General features: G+C 60.1%; 3 protein-coding genes and 1 pseudogene across 3 annotated transcripts, besides 1 other annotated feature; all 4 read right to left on the bottom strand.

Moving 5' to 3' along the window:
* Positions 1 to 903: 903 nt before the first annotated feature.
* On the bottom strand, positions 904 to 3,087 carry LMXM_30_2670 (hypothetical protein, unknown function; the record flags this gene model as incomplete). The annotated part of the gene is made up of 1 exon (XM_003877736.1): positions 904 to 3,087. The coding sequence occupies one exon, from the start codon at positions 3,085 to 3,087 to the stop codon at positions 904 to 906; it is 2,184 nt and encodes a 727-aa protein (XP_003877785.1).
* A 643-nt stretch (positions 3,088 to 3,730) lies between these two features.
* Positions 3,731 to 4,816, bottom strand: LMXM_30_2680 (annotated as a pseudogene).
* Positions 3,731 to 4,816: a sequence feature.
* A 3,402-nt stretch (positions 4,817 to 8,218) lies between these two features.
* Positions 8,219 to 12,169, bottom strand: LMXM_30_2690 (conserved hypothetical protein; the record flags this gene model as incomplete). The annotated part of the gene is made up of 1 exon (XM_003877737.1): positions 8,219 to 12,169. The coding sequence occupies one exon, from the start codon at positions 12,167 to 12,169 to the stop codon at positions 8,219 to 8,221; it is 3,951 nt and encodes a 1,316-aa protein (XP_003877786.1).
* A 600-nt stretch (positions 12,170 to 12,769) lies between these two features.
* Positions 12,770 to 15,442, bottom strand: LMXM_30_2700 (conserved hypothetical protein; the record flags this gene model as incomplete). Its single annotated transcript, XM_003877738.1, has 1 exon — positions 12,770 to 15,442. The coding sequence occupies one exon, from the start codon at positions 15,440 to 15,442 to the stop codon at positions 12,770 to 12,772; it is 2,673 nt and encodes an 890-aa protein (XP_003877787.1).
* Positions 15,443 to 16,285: the final 843 nt, after the last annotated feature.

A 16,285-nucleotide genomic window follows, 5' to 3' on the forward strand; every position in this document is an offset into this window, starting at 1 on the left:
GAGACAGTGGGCACAGCGGTGGTGGCGGCGGCGGAGAGGGCAGGGGTGGAGAAGAGGGAACGAAACGAAACGGGAAAAGGGAGAAGGGGGAACCGCGTACGACACACAGCGCCGTTGAACGCAAAACACGGCGGCGACGGCGCACGGCAAAACGCGCTTCTCTCTCTCTATATATATACTACATGTATACATGAATGCAAGTAAGGGAATGACAAACTGCCACACCCAAGCGAAGGCATCCAAACGAATAGAAAACAAAGACATGTCAGCAGACAACGAATTCGAGCAACAGTACCGAGCAGACGGGCCGGGGCGGGAGCCTGACGCACGCGCGCACCGAAACAGCATGCGAGGAGGCGTCACACACCTGCTCCGGAAACAGTGCGTACATCATTGACCGCCGTTGAGCAGGTCCTCGCGCGCGCAGTCAAAAACAGCGCACAGCATCGTAGACCAAGCACAAAGAACTCTTGCACATGCATACATTCACCTGGCCATATACATGGGTCGGCAACACCGCCATTGGGTCACTGCTGCAAACCTCCCCCTCCATTTCCAATACCTCCTACCATCGCTTATTCTGCATCCTGCGGCATGCTATTCGATTTACAGCGTTCACTGCGAGTTCAACCGTAGATGAGGCTTGTGCGGGCCTCCTCAACAGGTGCCGCGACGCTCACAGTCGAGCCACGCAAATGGGGCCGGATCCGCCATCGCGGCAATCGCGGAGATGCCAGAGAGTGGTGCAGTGTGGTGCTGATCACCTGCCGCTACTGCGACCGTTACATGAGCAGACGAGACAGAGGAGGAAAAGTTGTTCACGCGAGCTTCATATTCCTCCGCGTATGTCCAGCTTCCAAGACTCCACTGTGCGCCCTGATTCTCCACCGCAGCCTGCTCAGACTAGGCGTATGGCTTGGAGCACCGCGAGGCTTGCGAGAGGGTCGTCTGCTTCGGCAAGAGGGACAACTGCTGTTGATATGGTTGCACCTGCGGTGACGGTGCTTGCTGCGAAGGATACGGAAAGCGTGTAGAGCTACCGCCTCCGACCGTTGCGCGGGAGACTACCTGCCCGCCAGGCGCTGGAGAGCGAAGCATCGCGCCGCCGCCGCCCATGCCGTGCACAGGCTGTACGGGGTGATTGACATTGTACAGGGGGGGACACATCATCACTGCTGAAGAGTTCCCTGACCTACGTGAGTGCGCCGATGGGTAGTACTGCGCGTCGCACACTCCTTGCGGTGCCGGGTGCTGGGCGTTTGCCCATTGCGTGGCTGTCGGGGGCACGCCAGGTGTGGCGGGGGCAGCGCGAGGCGCTAGCATGGGAGCGTCCGTGGTTTCGGGTAGTGGAAGCTTCGCAGCTGTTCCGCCAGAAGCAGCTAAAACAGCAGCAGCAGCGGGAACCGTGACACCGGCAGCGCGCGTGCCCCTGTCGTCATGTTTCTCACCCTCGTCGGCGTCTGATTCGTCGAGATCGGATATCCCGGGGGACCTGTCCAGCGCCGTGAAGTACACAAGGTGGTGAAACCACTGAACGACCGGCTGGTCCTTCATTGCTGCCTCCGCAGCTGCCTGCTCTTCTTCTGCCGACTTGGCGCCACGGAGGCGACGAAGCACCTTCGCTCGAACGAACTCCTTTGCTCTCGTAAAGGCAGCGGCGGCCCCCGTTTTCGGGGGCAGCGATGGCGGTGCAGGCAGGGTGATCGGAATGATCGGGGTCTCGAGGAGACCGAGGCCAGGGAGTACTCGCTTCTCGCGTGGGATAACCTTGCCGTCCTTGGTGATGGTAGGAATCATACACGCAGGCTGCGGACCGCGCAGCACAGGCGGCCGACCCGTCCACGGCACGATGCTGTTCTGGACGTACGGGCGGTTGTTGAAGTTATTGACGTGATCTGGATCGCCGGCAACGGGCGGCAGTGCGCGCTTAGGGCTGTGGATAGAGGGAAGTGCGAGTGGGTTGGCGTTGCGGTGATCGTGCGCAGAGAACACGCCGTCCTTGTGGGGCTGATTGGAAACACTCATGATCTGTCGTCCATGCTTTCCGTACTCGCTACTCAGCTGTGAGCTTCCGTAGCCCTCCGACTTCATTTCCCGGGTCTCCGCCACATTGTCATCCTCCTTCTGGTCCGCTTGTGGACTTCGCCTGCAGCACAGCAGGGGGAAGGGCCGGACAAAGACCAGATACACAGCACTGGCACCGAGAAGGATACCGAAAGCGATGCTTCCGATGATGACACCCGCCAATTCAGCAGCTGAGAAGGTGGTAGATGATAAGTGAGAGGGAGCCGCCGTGGTCGTTGTAGACGTGCTAGTTGTTGCTATCGGGGCCTCCGTCGTCGTCGTCGTCGCTGGTGCCTCTGTTGTGGTGGTTGTCGTCGCTGGTGCCTCTGTTGTGGTGGTTGTCGTCGCTGGTGCCTCTGTTGTGGTGGTTGTCGTCGTTGGTGCCTCTGTTGTTGTGGTCGCTTCAGGTGCTTCTGTTGTCGTGGTCGTTGTGGTGGTTGTAGTGGTTGAGGTGGTGCTAGATGTCGACGATGATGCCGATTCAGACGGAGAAGAGGGCGCGGCGGCCCCAAACACCTCCCCAGCCACCCGCATGGGCACAGAAGATAGAGCAAGCGTAGACCCCTTACCGATGACATGCTCTGCATGTAGACTCGCCTTGTCAGACAACGCGGCAGTTCCTTGCTCGACTGGCGGTGCAAGGACGACGTTGACGATGTGTGCTTGCCCAGCTGCGCTACACAGGAGTAGCAGTAGGAGCACCGCAGCGAGCGGAGCGCGGTGTATGAGTGGCATCGGCGCACGTGTGAATCCGGTCGAGGTGCGCCGATCCGTCATTGACCCGATGGCGTACAATTTGCTGCTGTCGCGTGGCTCCTCCTCTAGACGGAGGGCGCACGCCTCTGTCTTCTTTTGCGAGGCGGGTGGGAGGGAGGGGCGTGGTGGCCGCGGATGTACGCATAGACACCTTAGACGGACCTTAGGCTGAGCGAGAGAAGGGGATGCAAGACGATGGGCATGTGTGACAGTGACAAAAGCGCGGAGTACAGAGAGAGAGCTGCACAAGTCCAGACGCAGACACATCTGGGGTGCGGGGAGGGGGTGTCAATGCCGTTGCGAGAGCGTCAGGCGGCAGCGGAGCCAGAAGTACACCAGGCGGGAGCGAAGGAGGAGGAAAGGGTGTAGAGAACGAAGACGAGAGCGCGGGCAAAGTTCAGGGGTGAGGCGACCACAATATGAGCGCTGACACGCATGACGCACCCACTGGGAGCACCCTGCATAGGCAGGCCCCGTTGCAATGCATGCTGTACGCTGGAGCTGTCTACACGTCACTGAGCAAATGCCGTGGCGTCCATGGAGACAAGCCGACTTCCATTTCCGTAAAGAATCGGCCACGCATGCGCACATCAAAACAAAAGCATGAAGCGGACATGCATGTTGGTGCAGCCTTCATGCTTTTCCGTTGTAGTGGAGCTCCAGCAGCACAGGCCTCACCTCTCCGCGACAGACAGACAGACAGCCACGCACGCAGCCACAAAGCCGGTCACATCAGCTAAGTAGTACTGATACTCCGTTGCGCCGGGACGTCAGCGCCGCCACCACGGCCATCACCTCCTCACTTTGTCGCTGGGCCGCCGTGGAGCCACGCATGCTCACATAGCGTAGCCGCGGAAGACTCCGAAACGCTGTAAAACTCGTCAGCTGGCGACAGAAACTGATGTCGAGGTCATGCAAAGATGGGACGCGAGCCAATCCCTCCAAAAGCTGAACCCCAGTGCCAGTGAAGCAAACGTTCTCGCAGACTGAAGCACTGGTCGAGAGGACCGACCTCGTCGAGGTGGATGCACTGAGCCAAGAGAAGCCTCTCCAGAGAGCAGGAGCGGCTCAGCCCAGACACGTGCAGCACACCGCTGCCAGTGGCTTCGACCTCACGCAAGCACGGCGGCAATCCTAGTGGCCCGAGATCAGCCAACTGAGCGCACGCGCTCCCATCCAAATCCCCCCCGCGCAGTGTAGTGCTGCGAAGCCACAACGGAGGTGAGGGTGTGGTGCTGGAGGCGTGCATGATCGAACTCGACATCGGTGAAAGTGCTGTCACCAGTGGCACGTCGCAATCCCGCACTCCCAAACGGGCAAGGCTGTGGCTCTCACGCAGCCCATCAAACACCGTCACGGTGCTCTCTGAGATGAACATATTCCGCACCATGGGAATCGCACCGCAAGCGCTAACGTCGGTCAAGTCCAAGCACCCTTGCAGACTCAGCGATGGAAGTGTGCGACCCTGCGCCAAGCCAGTGAAGTCAAAGATGCCGCTCTGTGATGCGACGGTGTCCCTCAACGACGGCGCGGCTCCCAGCGGCGACAGACTGCGAAGCTGAGAACAGAGGGTGAGCACGATCTTCTCCAGCGCCACAAACACCTCCATCCCGTCAAGCGAGGAGAGGGCTGTTGTATTGGAGAGATCCAGGAGCCGCAGGTGGGGCCGCACCGCGGTCAGCGAGAGTGAAAAATAAACGCCGGCGGCGGCGGCAGGAGCGGCAGGGCGAAGACCACGGCCAGCGACCACAGAGGCAGCCAACGGGGTACTTGAGCTAGCTGCAGGTCCTGTCACCGTTGCCGCCGCACCAGCCGTCACCACACACGTCTGAGTTGCCCTACCGCGGCAGCGCAAAACGCATATGCACCGAAAGGCTCTGTGCACGGGGGCCACCTCGGTGCCCTTCGACTAAGCGGCGTACATTTGGTTCTCTGTCATCCGTTGCGCATCAGCCGGACGCCAACGCTCCGGTAAACGTATCCATTCCGTCACCATAAGTGGGTAACCCTCGATGAGCAGCTCCACCAGCGCCACAAATCCGGCCGCGGTGTCCTGCGGCTGTGCATCTGCCGGATCTGCCGGCACCGACTCCGTATGTCGCCGCACCACCGCTATTTTGCCCTAACCTAAGGACGCCGCCCACCGATAACTGGGCCTTGCGCCACAGCCTCATTACCGCTGAGCCATCCGCGCGAGTATGCCGCTCCGTGGCGCCAGGCAAAATCGGCCGCGGCGCAACCACCTCGACGCAGAGAGGCACGCACGAGCTCTGGTAACTGGCAGTGGAGGGAAAGCCAGACAAAACGGAAGTGTCGATGGTGCCGTTCTTCACGCATCCGCCACCGACGACCGAACTCGCCCCCTCGCCCTCGTCCTAATTGGGCAGGTGGTGGCTCGCTTCGAGTGCCGGGTCTGTCGGTGTGCTTGTTCTTGGCCGGCCGTACCACCAGGCAGCTTTGCACATGACTGCAGTGATCCCCTCCAGCAATGACCCGCGCACCACACAGCAGCAGTGCAGACGGTTGTCGTCTACGACAGATGCTGCGAGACCGCTGTGTGGGTTGCTGTGACAAGTAAAAGCAGGCGTTTTATGCGATTTCGAGGCCGCAACAGTGCGGCGCAGCTGTGTTGCAGACGCCGTCCTGAGGCCCGTCGCCGCGTCACAGTGCAGGGAGGTTGCCACTCCAGAAAACAAGAGCACTGCAGCCTGGTCACCAGCGAGACGCGCCCGCGGGTCCGCCGCAGCCACTGCGAGCGGGTGTGGCGACTCTTGGAGACGATGGGAAAGTGTTTCTTGGAGAGTGGACATGACTAAGTACGTCGTGGTCATCACCTCTGCTGCTTCTTGGTGATCTCCGCCGTCACTGCCATCATTAGCCTCGGACGCCTTTCCAGTCGTTCCCGGCGCGCTGTGGCCCTGCTCGCCTCTGATTCGTGCGCTCGTCGTTGCCTCGCTCGCCCAGATACCTGGTCCCATCGTGTCACCCCCGCGTAAGCCCTGCACCAGTCGCGCAAATGGACTGCCGTCGCTGCCGTACACGTCGACGCGTCGCTCCCCTCTGTCATCGAGGTTCAGTACCTCGTCTTCGTTGTTCCTGAACAGCCACAGCCTCAGCAAGATCAACCGGCGTAGGAAGCCATTGCACCAACAGAGCCGCATGCTCGCGGGATGAAGAATGGTGTGCCAGTCGCAGCGGCAGCAAGAGGCGGAGGCGGAGGCGAGGAAACGAGCACCGCTGATGAATCAGCCGATGTGTACTACACGCAAGTGTGCAGACACGGCGGGGCAGCGCTTGCGTGGTGCATGTTTATGGAGGTCTGAAGAAGCTCCCCCAACAACAAAACGGTGCGTACAAGCGGTAGAGAGGCGCGATGTGCGGTTTGGGCATCAAGAGAAAGAGAGGCCCAACGAAAACGGCAAGCAAAAGGCTGCATGGGGAACAGAGGCGGAGACCCACAAGAGGTTGACGCAACTCGGCGCGGACAGCGGCAGACATGCCGTGCGCTCAGGCACTGGCCACCGAGCGCGCGGAAAGCACACTGACGGACACGCTGCAGTGCACGTGCCCGACATCGTGTTCTGTGTGCATGTGTCGTGGCGTAAACGTGAAAGGATACTCGAGCAGTGAGAGCACCACCTCTGAGTTACTCCAAGTCACCCCACCTTCGCCTCATCTCCGCGTGGCACCTTCACTGAGCGGGGCGGCGCCGCATGCCTCCCCCCTCCCCTCCCCTGTGAGTTGCTGCCCCTCTCCGCGCCTGTGGGCAGAGAAGCACCATGCTACCAAATGTGCGGTGGCGCTGTCTGGATCCTTCTTTTACCTCTTCGCTTGCAATTCCCCCTGTGTGACTGCGTTGCCCACGTAGACACAACACAGAGGAGCGAGGGGGTCCATCCCACACACACACACACACACACACAAACCACAACCAATGTAGCAAGCGTGCGAGAGCCGGGAGAAACAGCAAAGGAAGGGAATGGACATCATCAGCTATTCCCGTCACGCATACAGCGCCGGGCAGGCGAAGCATGGGGATAGGTCAGACGAAGGCCATGAAGGGAAAGATGTGGGCTCTCACAGAGCAACAGTGGGCAGAGGGAGTGTGTGGCGGGGTGGAGACTTTGGCGTCAGCGCCAAAACGACAGAAAAGGACGAGGGCGAAGCCGAAAGTACGCAGTCGTGCGTTGCTGGAAGTTCCATCCCAAGTTAGGATACCCTCTGGCCAGTGATGTCATGGGTGCAGGGGTGAGCAGCCGCTTCTCTCCGCAGCGCTGACTTGGCGGTACAGCCCTCCTCCGGTCAGGTCTTCCCTGAGCCCGGCCAGTCGTCTGCTTGTGCAACAGAGCTGTGTTGGCATGCGCACTCTAGCAGGGGAAAATACAGCTCCGTGGCGTGTCGTCTTCCCGTGTGGCAAGCTACCACCCCTGTGAGCATCTAATTATCCTGTCCTGTCCCTCTCAGGGCCACCCGCAGGGCAGCCCTGTCTTCAGAGTTCTTTGAGGGCTCGTGCGGCTGGTGCTGCTCCTCGGCGCGGAGAGGGGCTGCCAGGATCTTCTTCGGCCCGTTTAGTGCCTCTGCTGCATAATCCGCCCCTGCACCCCTCAAGCAGTGCAAGACGACGTTTGCATTCGCCTGTTGCCGGACCTCGGCGCACACGACATGCTTGACGGTGGCGGTCTCTGTTGGGGTGGTGACGGGTGAGGCGACGAGCCTACACACTTGCTCTATTCACCTGGCGTATCGTCTGCAGAAAGGAAAGGGAGGAGAGATTGTACGGAGTAAGAGGGGTGTGCGCATTGCAGCTGCCGTGCTGTACGAGCAGAGGACAGGATAGACGTCAGAGGACATCCAAGGTAAGCAGGTGGTAGGTTGTTGGATCATGAGACCGCACATATCGCGGCTCGGTCCCTGGGCCCTTAAGAGACGGCATGATGCGTTTTCTCGACGGCTTCTACTTGCCACTCTCTGAAATCCCACCAGTGTGCAAGCGACCTCTGACCTCCTGCTTCACCACCCCGCGGAGATGTAAACAAAACAGGAGAAACAGGGGGCGATAGGGTTCTGACCGCCTGCCTGCAACACATATATATATATCTACCAATGTGGTGCACACAGCTGTCGTTTCGTGTGCGTGCGAATTCCTCTCGCAGATGTCGATGACGCGGACGGTTGGATGCGAAACAAATGAGCGAAGAAGAAAGGAAATGGAGGCGGCACACAGACACACACGCGCACAGAGAGCGCGAGGCCCCGCACGCATAACGAGAGGGCACCGCAACATCGCGACGTACGCTGGCATGGGGATACCGGAGAGGAACGTACGCAGACGAACACATCGAAGTCGACGTCTCATCACGCGTTCCATTCGGAGCCACGAGGCGGTAACATGCTGTGCTCAGAGTTGACTGCTCTCACCAAGGCTAAGGCACGCCTCCACCGCCTGTGGGTTTCTCGAAAGCTGAGTGAGGACTTCGTGGGGATAAGCGCGATACCACACCTCCAGCGCGTCCTCCCACCCCAACAGCGAAAAGAAGAGTTCGCAGTGGCGCGCCTGCACTGCACAAAGGGGGCGTAGCGGGTCGAGGCGCTGCTGCCCACTTTGGAGTTGCGACGATGACGCGGTGAAGGCCGACGTGGCGCTCGGCAGCGCACCCTCCTGCCATTGATGTTGCTGATCCTTCCGCGCAGCCGCCGCGGACTGCGCCGCTAGTAGGTAACGAGTGGTCTCGAGGGCCACCTGTCGTGGGACAGTGTGGCCGTAAGAGCTGGCGCGTGACTGTGCAGCGGCACACAAGTGGTACAGGAGCGAGAGGGTGCCCGGGCGTACTGTCTGCAGGCCACACAGCTCACATTGCAGCTGCACCAACATCGCGCCAGCTCTGCTGACTTCAGCGCTGCTGTCAACGCCAGAGTCTGTTGCCCCCTTAGCAGTCGTCAAAGAGGCCTGGTCATGCTCGGCGACACGGCAGCAGAGCTTCAGAAGGTTGTGCAGCAGCACCGGTTCCACAGAATAGTGTGCCCCCGCGTCCTTGAGCGCACCCAAAACGAGCCGGACCAAGTGAAGCGCCACCGCGCAGCGCTCCGCGCATGCGCCATCACGGTCGACGCAGTCATGTCGTGATCCCTTCTCTCCAACCCTCACATCAGTGGCGGGTAGTCTTGAACGCGGCAGCGGGGGCAAAAGGCGGTCTAGCTGGTTTGGCAAGAGCATGTGCGTCGGCGGCAGGCATCCGTAGCGCACAATAGCGCGCTCCAGCAGTTGGTGCAGCTGCTGGACCCGGTGCGCAGAACTCCGCGGAGCATCTTCGTCCTGTCCCGCGACCGTTGCAGCAGTGAATGCATCCATTTGCATCCGTTGGCTTACCCCATCGTGCGAGTCGGGGGCCCCCGGCACCGCCGTGTCCAAAAGAGAAACGACTGCCTCGAAGGTGGCACCGTAATAGGCCTCCCTTGCCACCGCATCGGCTGCTGCATGGCCAGGCTCGTTCTCTACGAAAGACTCCTCCTCGTTACGCACCCCTGTGTCGGTGCAAGGCGCAGAGAAGTGCGCTGCAAGAGATGCCAGGTAGCGCCGCGTCCATACCCACCGCTTTGTGTAGCACAGACCTGCCTCGGGGAAAGAGGAAGTGGACGAGATGAACGGTGCCGACGGCGAAGTCAGGCACTTGATGACGCGCACTACCTCGCAGTGTACGGCTACGGGGTATGCCAGGAGCCACGAGTGGAGAGGGGCCGCCAAGCCTGCAGCGGCGACGGAGGCTGTTGGCGGTGGAGGTACGCAGAGAAACAGAGACGCCAGCAAACTTTCAGAGCCGTCTTGCCTCGCCGCATCAGTGGTGGCCATACGAGGGTGCATGCGGCGCTGCATCAACAGCCACACCACTGTGAGGGCACGTCCGCTCGGGTGGTGGAAGAAGGCGGTGCTGCCCGCCCACCAGGGAGGCGCAGAAGAGTTGACAGTTCCACAGGACGTCCCATGAACTTCATCATCAGCGTGGCCCTCCGCCTGAGTCCTTCTTACACGCGTGCTCTCGCGCAGTACGTGGAACAGCGTTGACCCCTCCACTGTCAGCCTCTCTTCTTCCCTTTCCAGGAGCACGCTCCGCAGGGTTGGGTACTGCGCAACCTCCAGCAGTGCCGCAGAGAGTGAGATGACAGCTCTCGTGCCGAGACTCTTCTCTGCCATCTCCATGTCTAGCGACTCTAGCGCCAGCTTCTCCGCTGCTTGGGGTTGTCCCTGAATGCGGAGGAGCTCCACAGCGGCAGCCAACGTCAGCGAACGTGGCGTTGGCGCGGAGGACGTCCTGGTCTTCTGAACCACCGATGAAGGTGGTGCAGCGCGGCGGTCTGTGGTGCCAGTGCTCGCAGCAGCTCTTTCATTTGAACACGTCTCCAAAACACCGTAATGCCGAAGGAGTCGCAGAGCCACATGCCAGGGGAGCTGTGGGTGACGCAGCAGGAACGACAGCGCCGCCAGTGTCGGTGTACGGCGCGGTGAACGAGGAGGGGAGCTGTGCCCTTCGTTCGCGTGTTCAGGCAAGCGAGACACCTCCGCACTCGTGTCGCCACAGGGCAGTGCACCGTAGTTGAAAGCGAGGACTTCAAGGCAGTAGCGCCAGAAGTCCTCGCGGGTCCCAAGCGCCGCGGGGGAGAGAACGCGATGTTCCGCCTCTCTCAGCGCCAACGTTTTCGACAAAACACATTCCACCTCCCGGTCATTCAGCATCAGCCGCATCGAGGTCACTTCAGCCGCGCTAGGAGAGCGGGGGGCGCCTTCGCCCTCTCGCTGGGCGCCGACTCGTCGCCTCCCTGTTACGCTGCGGTGCCGATTCAGCGCCGCCACGACCGCGGTCACCGAGTCGATGGTGACCTCGTGAAGAAAGCCGAGCCGTGCCTCTCCGATCTCTCTCCGAGAAAGGGCAGGCGGTTTCCTAATGGTGGGCTCCGCAGATGCGTGCGGTGCTGGCGCGCCCACACCTCGAGGATCTGGGCTTAACGTGCGGACCGCCGTGGAGCGCATGCCTTCGTCGAACAGCAGCAATGCCTCTTCCCACTTGTGCTTTGAGATAAGGCCTCGAATGAGCTTGAAGATGTCCAGCAGAGATCCGCTCCAGGCGAGATCCAGCACCGCCAAACGATCCTTCTCCGACGGGAGCGCTTGCAGAGCGGAGAGAAAGTGGCCGCTCAGTCGCACTAGAGGAGGAGAGGAAGATGAAGCGGCTCCAGTCACGTCGGTGGATAGGGTGGATGTGGTGCCGATGCCCGGCTGCAGGTGCCGCACCATTGCGGCGAGAGTGTTCGTTGGGGCGCTAGGAGAGTTTTGTGCCGCGGCCATCGCCATCGACAGCGTGGTCCCCCACTGCCGCGACAACCAGTCGTCCTCATGCGGGGACAGCCGCTGCTGCTGCTCGCGTTGGTGCCGTTGCGCGTGCAGCAACTTCACGCACAGCTCATACACCTGGAGCACCGCCTCCCACTGCCCGGCGCGGCCCAGCTGCTGCACCAAGTACGATGTCGTGATGGGGCCTGGCAAGTCACGTTGATAGAGGGTGTGATAGTAAAAGTGGAGTCCTCTCTCCCACTCATCGGCCTGCAGAAAAGTCGTGAGGGTCATGTGGCGCAGTGCCTTCAGGAAGGCAGAGTGGGCCGCCGTATATGCCGTGCTCCTCGGCGGTGACGGAGGCGCTATTTTTTTGGTGGAGAAAGGTTGGCCGTTGGTGGATGGGGTGTGAACCTCTGTGGCGCAGAGGTGGTAGAGACACAGTGCATCCTGCCACGCTTGCTGCGACGGTGGGGCGAGGCTGATGTGGTGCAGCAGCTGTGCTGCAGCAGGAGGACTGAGAGAGGTCGGGAACACCTGTAGTCGTGCGCCTGGCTGTCTCGCCCGCCACATATGGAGGAGCCGCAGCGTCAGCGCCCAGCCGGATGGCGGAAATACACCATACCGCAAAAGATGCTCCGTCGCCTGCACCACTGAGTCCGATTCGGGTGTAGGTGTGCTTGCTGGCAGTTCTGCTTCGTAGTGCACCTTCGACAGGGAGGTGCCCGGCATTGTGTCCACTAAACAGGCAAGCTCCACGAGCTGCAGCGCCGCGGTCCATTCGTGTGACACACGAGGCGGGTTCCTGCAAAACCGGCGGTATACATTTGCCTTCGCGGCTATGCCTGGCCCCCCACGAGATGATGCCCGGTAGATGAATGACCAGAGGCCCCGTGGAAACCACCGAAGGAGGTGCCGCTGCAGCTGGACCGAGGAGGCATGTCGTGACAGCCGTCCCTGCCGCGCCTCAGCCAACACACGCGCAAGCGACGCGCGGGATGGGCTGGCCGAGGACGGCGACGACATGCATCCTGGCGACGCGTGCCGGCAAGATAATATGCAGAGGGGAAAGAAGTGCAAATGAGGCAGTGCCGTGATCAGCACCGCGCAAGGAGAACAAGCGCGGGCAACATAAGAATGCTGCGCGGCGACGGTGGCGAAGGGAAATGAGAAGCTTCAACGCTGGCGCAGGCCTCGGACGACGCATCGTGCCACCAGACGCACGTGTCAGCTTTGGAGCGGGAGGGCGGGAAGAAGGCGGCGGGTTCTGACGTGGCACCAAAGAGCGCACGGGCCACTAGCACTTTTCTTCCGCTTTTTTTGTTGCGCGTTCCAAACGGAGCAAAGGGGACGCGGAAAACACAGCAACGAACGCTTGCACACCTCAGGGCCCCTTTTCGAGGAGGGTGGCGCGCGCGGTTCCCTAGCGAGAGGCACGATGCGCGGAAGCCTCCTACCCATCATGCTCTTGTAGCGCTTACTTGTTCCCGTTTCAAGGCGGAAAGCACAAGCACCCCCAGCGCACATCCGCCGGCTGCGAGCCCGCTACTTGACCGAGAGCGCGAGGCGCACGCACACACATATATATTACTCACCACACCCAAGTGTAAAACTGGCGGCAGCCGGTCACCGTAGAATGCCATCCTCCGGAGTCCACCCACGCGGCAAGTGCTGCGGATGCATGCCCTCCAGAAAACTAGAGCGCCAGCGGAAGATGAATTGGCCTACCGCGTGGTCACCCGTCTTGGCAAGCGACGGTGCATAGGAGTACTTTTCCAAGAGGAGACGGATCACCAGAAACGCGTGGCTGTCCACGTACGGCACCTCCGACACCTCACTATCGGCCGTCATATCCGCGGGTGGCGAGCTTCGCTGCGAAAGGCTGCCATTTGATTCCCTCATCTCATCGCTGCTCGCTGGCTGGCGCAGCCGCTCCTCCGCACGAGTCAAAGTGTGGAGCAGTGCCAGCAGCTCCGAATGCTCGCCGACCCAGTACCGAGTCAGCACACTGCGGCTCGAGTTGCCCTGCTGCACTCCAGCGCTCTCCCTGCACACGTATCCAGCAGCATCCGGCAATGCGGAAACTCCGGTCAAAATGAAACGTACGCCTTGCGCCGATGCGGCGCCATTACGCTCAGCGTGAAACACAGCGTCTTGAAGCTGCCAACCGGCCTGAAGGCTGTCCTCGCCTCTTTGGCGTGCGAAGAATGGGTAGGCAGGAGCGTGTGTTTGCAGGTATTCAATCATCATGGTGCGCCGCTCCTCCGGCAGAATGGTGGCGGCAGCTGCGCGAGCGGTGCCGGCCTTCTGACAGTGGCGTCTGTCGCTCCTCTTGTGCCTCGTTGGCGTCCCTTCAGGGCGACAAGCACCGCTGGGTGTGGCCACTACATTCTTATCGCTGCCGCTGTCACATGCTTCTCCTTGCCTTTGCAAGGACTCGTAGTGATGGTGGAGCGCTTTGGCGAAGCTGAATACCTTGTCCAATATCTCACGGTGCACCATCAAACAAAGAAAATCTTGCATCCCTCGAAGCCGGAGGCGCGGGTGCAGATCGCAGTCTCTCTCCTGCACATCCTCGTGCCCCGCTGTGGCCAACATTCGTCCTTTTGCCTCCTCGTAAGCAGCAGACAGTACGTCGATAGCCTGCTCCATCCTCCGTATTACATCCGCGTACTCGTCACGCTGCTTGCCGCGCAGATGCATGAGTGGAATGCCAAAGTCGTCAGCAACGTTCTGGCGCAGGCGATCGTACAACCGCCGAGACTTGGCAAAGCAGTGCGGGCACAGCAAAAGAAGGTCGTAGCTGTTGTGACTCATGTACACACTCGGGAAAAAGCGGCGGTACATTAGTGGCACGACGGCAAACCGCACGAGCGACCCGCCACTACTGCACACGACGCAGATGTTCTCCTTTGGTTGCCTGAAGTAGTCCATGTTGCGACGGATGTGCACGTCGCTGTAGCGGGAAAAGTCTGGCGCAAAGCTGAGCTGAATGGCGGACACCTCCAAGTTATCCACCGCCTCAGAGAACGTTGCCTTCTCTTCCTCCCTCACTATCGCGCCGGCAGGCGTGCGCCACTGCACCACCCTCGCTAGTCCCTTCTTGTTTACGTACCAATCCGCTTTGGTCTTGTCCACTGTGAAGGCCAGCTGCATGTCGGGATCAAAGACGCTGATGTTGTCATAGTACGGCCGCTCACGACCTTTGCACCACTGCAACGGACCACCCTCGTCCGCTGCAGTAGTGCAAGGTTCCTTCGACACTGACGCGTTCACGCCAGCTCCAAGGGCATCGCATAGGGTTCCTGCTGCCGAGTTCCCAGCGTCTTTCAGTGCAGCGGAGGTGCCTTTAAACGCACTAATTGGCGGTCTGGCGCAGCAAGCCAGCACTTCACGACAGTCAAGGTCTTTCACCGTACACCACGGCAAATGGGCTGCTGTGCTGTCTGAGTGTGTGGCAGAGATCGAGTTGTCCACGATGAAGCCACCGCTCTTCAAAATGGCGACACAGACGTCGTACGACGCCCCAGCGTCTTGTGCTGCGTACTCAATCTGCAGCGGCGTTAGAGCGCCGTGACAGCCTCCCCAGTCGCTCATCACAACAGCCATATCCTTGCCCAGCTCTCGCCCGGTGAGGGCACTGCACATGTTCTTGAGACTGCGCAAAGAGTCGGTTCTTACCAGAGTCACCTCCTGATCCGTGTGCTTACGGCTGTGATCAGGCACCATGTCAGGCAAACAGGCATCTGCCAGCTCAACCAGATCCACCGCTGACCGAAGCTGGACCGCCGGGTAATCGCGATGGAGCTTCACCTCATCCCCATGGATGCCGACGCCGGTCTTGAATATGCGTCGGTCGTGGATGAGGCGCAATAGGTCTGTGTATACTTCATGCAGAAGGGCCACCGAGTTTTGCTTTTGCCCCTCACGGTAGCACGGCCAGCGAGCCGACGCGGGAGCGAACGGGTCGCGGAGAACATCGGCGAAGCCACCGGCGGTCAAGGCGTGCAAGTGGATCCACTTAACCACAATTGTGCATGAGTACGTGCTTAGCTGAATCGTCGCGACGGGCCCCAGCAGTCGACGCGCCTTCGACTTTCCAGACGTACCGCATGTCGTTGGGGATCCGTTGCTGTTGCTGTCCGCATCGGGTACTTGGAGTGTTGTCGTCCATTCCATGTCGAATCCGACGAAGCCGTAGGACACAGCTTCATGAGAGAGGACTTCCCACAGAGAGTGGTACTGCTGTGCATCGATCACTCTCCAAATCGGATCGATAACAAGGCGCCGTCGCACCATGGATGCCGCCTAAAAGTGGCCTCTGTGTGACAATCATCTCAACGCAAAGGACCACAGACGAAACAAGGCCCAAAGACAGAACAGCGAGAGAGCAAGTAGGGAGACGAAGAGCAGCAAAGAGTAGTGAGGCTGAGGAAGCCCATGGGCGACATGCGCGTCTTTATGAGAGCCAAGAAGCAGTAAGGGGATCGCACGAAGCGGCACTTCATGAGCAAGCAGAAGTTGGCAGTCGCAGGAACAGTCACGGCGCACGTCTACAGCTTCAAAGCCATACAGTGTTACGCTGTCGCGAAACGGCATTGTGTGTGTGTGTGTATCTTGAGCGTTGTGATCCAAGCAAAGAAATGGTGAATGGTTCCTGTAGGGCCCCCTCACAGCCATGTGAAAAGCACTGCGAGAAGAAAAAAAGAGAGAATGAAGGCACAGCAGTTACAGATGAACATGGCGACGCCGCTAAAGCAGCTTGCAGCCAGTCCCTGTGCAGTCGCGACAGCCACAGAGCAGCCACATGGGAAAGAATAAAAGGGAGAGAGAACGATGTCGAGGGCATGATGCATTCCCATACATCTTCGCACCTCGTCCTCACCGGCGACTTTCCGCTTTCCGTGCAAGAGTCTACCACTCTGCTCTCCCTCCACTCGCGGTCTCGACAACACTACGAGCAAATAGGTGCACATACGTATCCCACCTGTTTCCATCACCCAATACACCCTGTCGTGGTGGGAAACCGCAAAGCCCTACAAAGTGGTCGGTTCCTCGAGATCTGAAAAGAGAAGAAGAGGTTAACAGGAGACAGAGAAGGTGAGCGCTTGGCGAAGCATGTCAATGGGAATGGCGGAGAGT

This window comes from Leishmania mexicana, chromosome 30, assembly GCF_000234665.1.
Source record: "Leishmania mexicana MHOM/GT/2001/U1103 complete genome, chromosome 30".
Lineage (NCBI taxonomy): Eukaryota > Euglenozoa > Kinetoplastea > Trypanosomatida > Trypanosomatidae > Leishmania > Leishmania mexicana.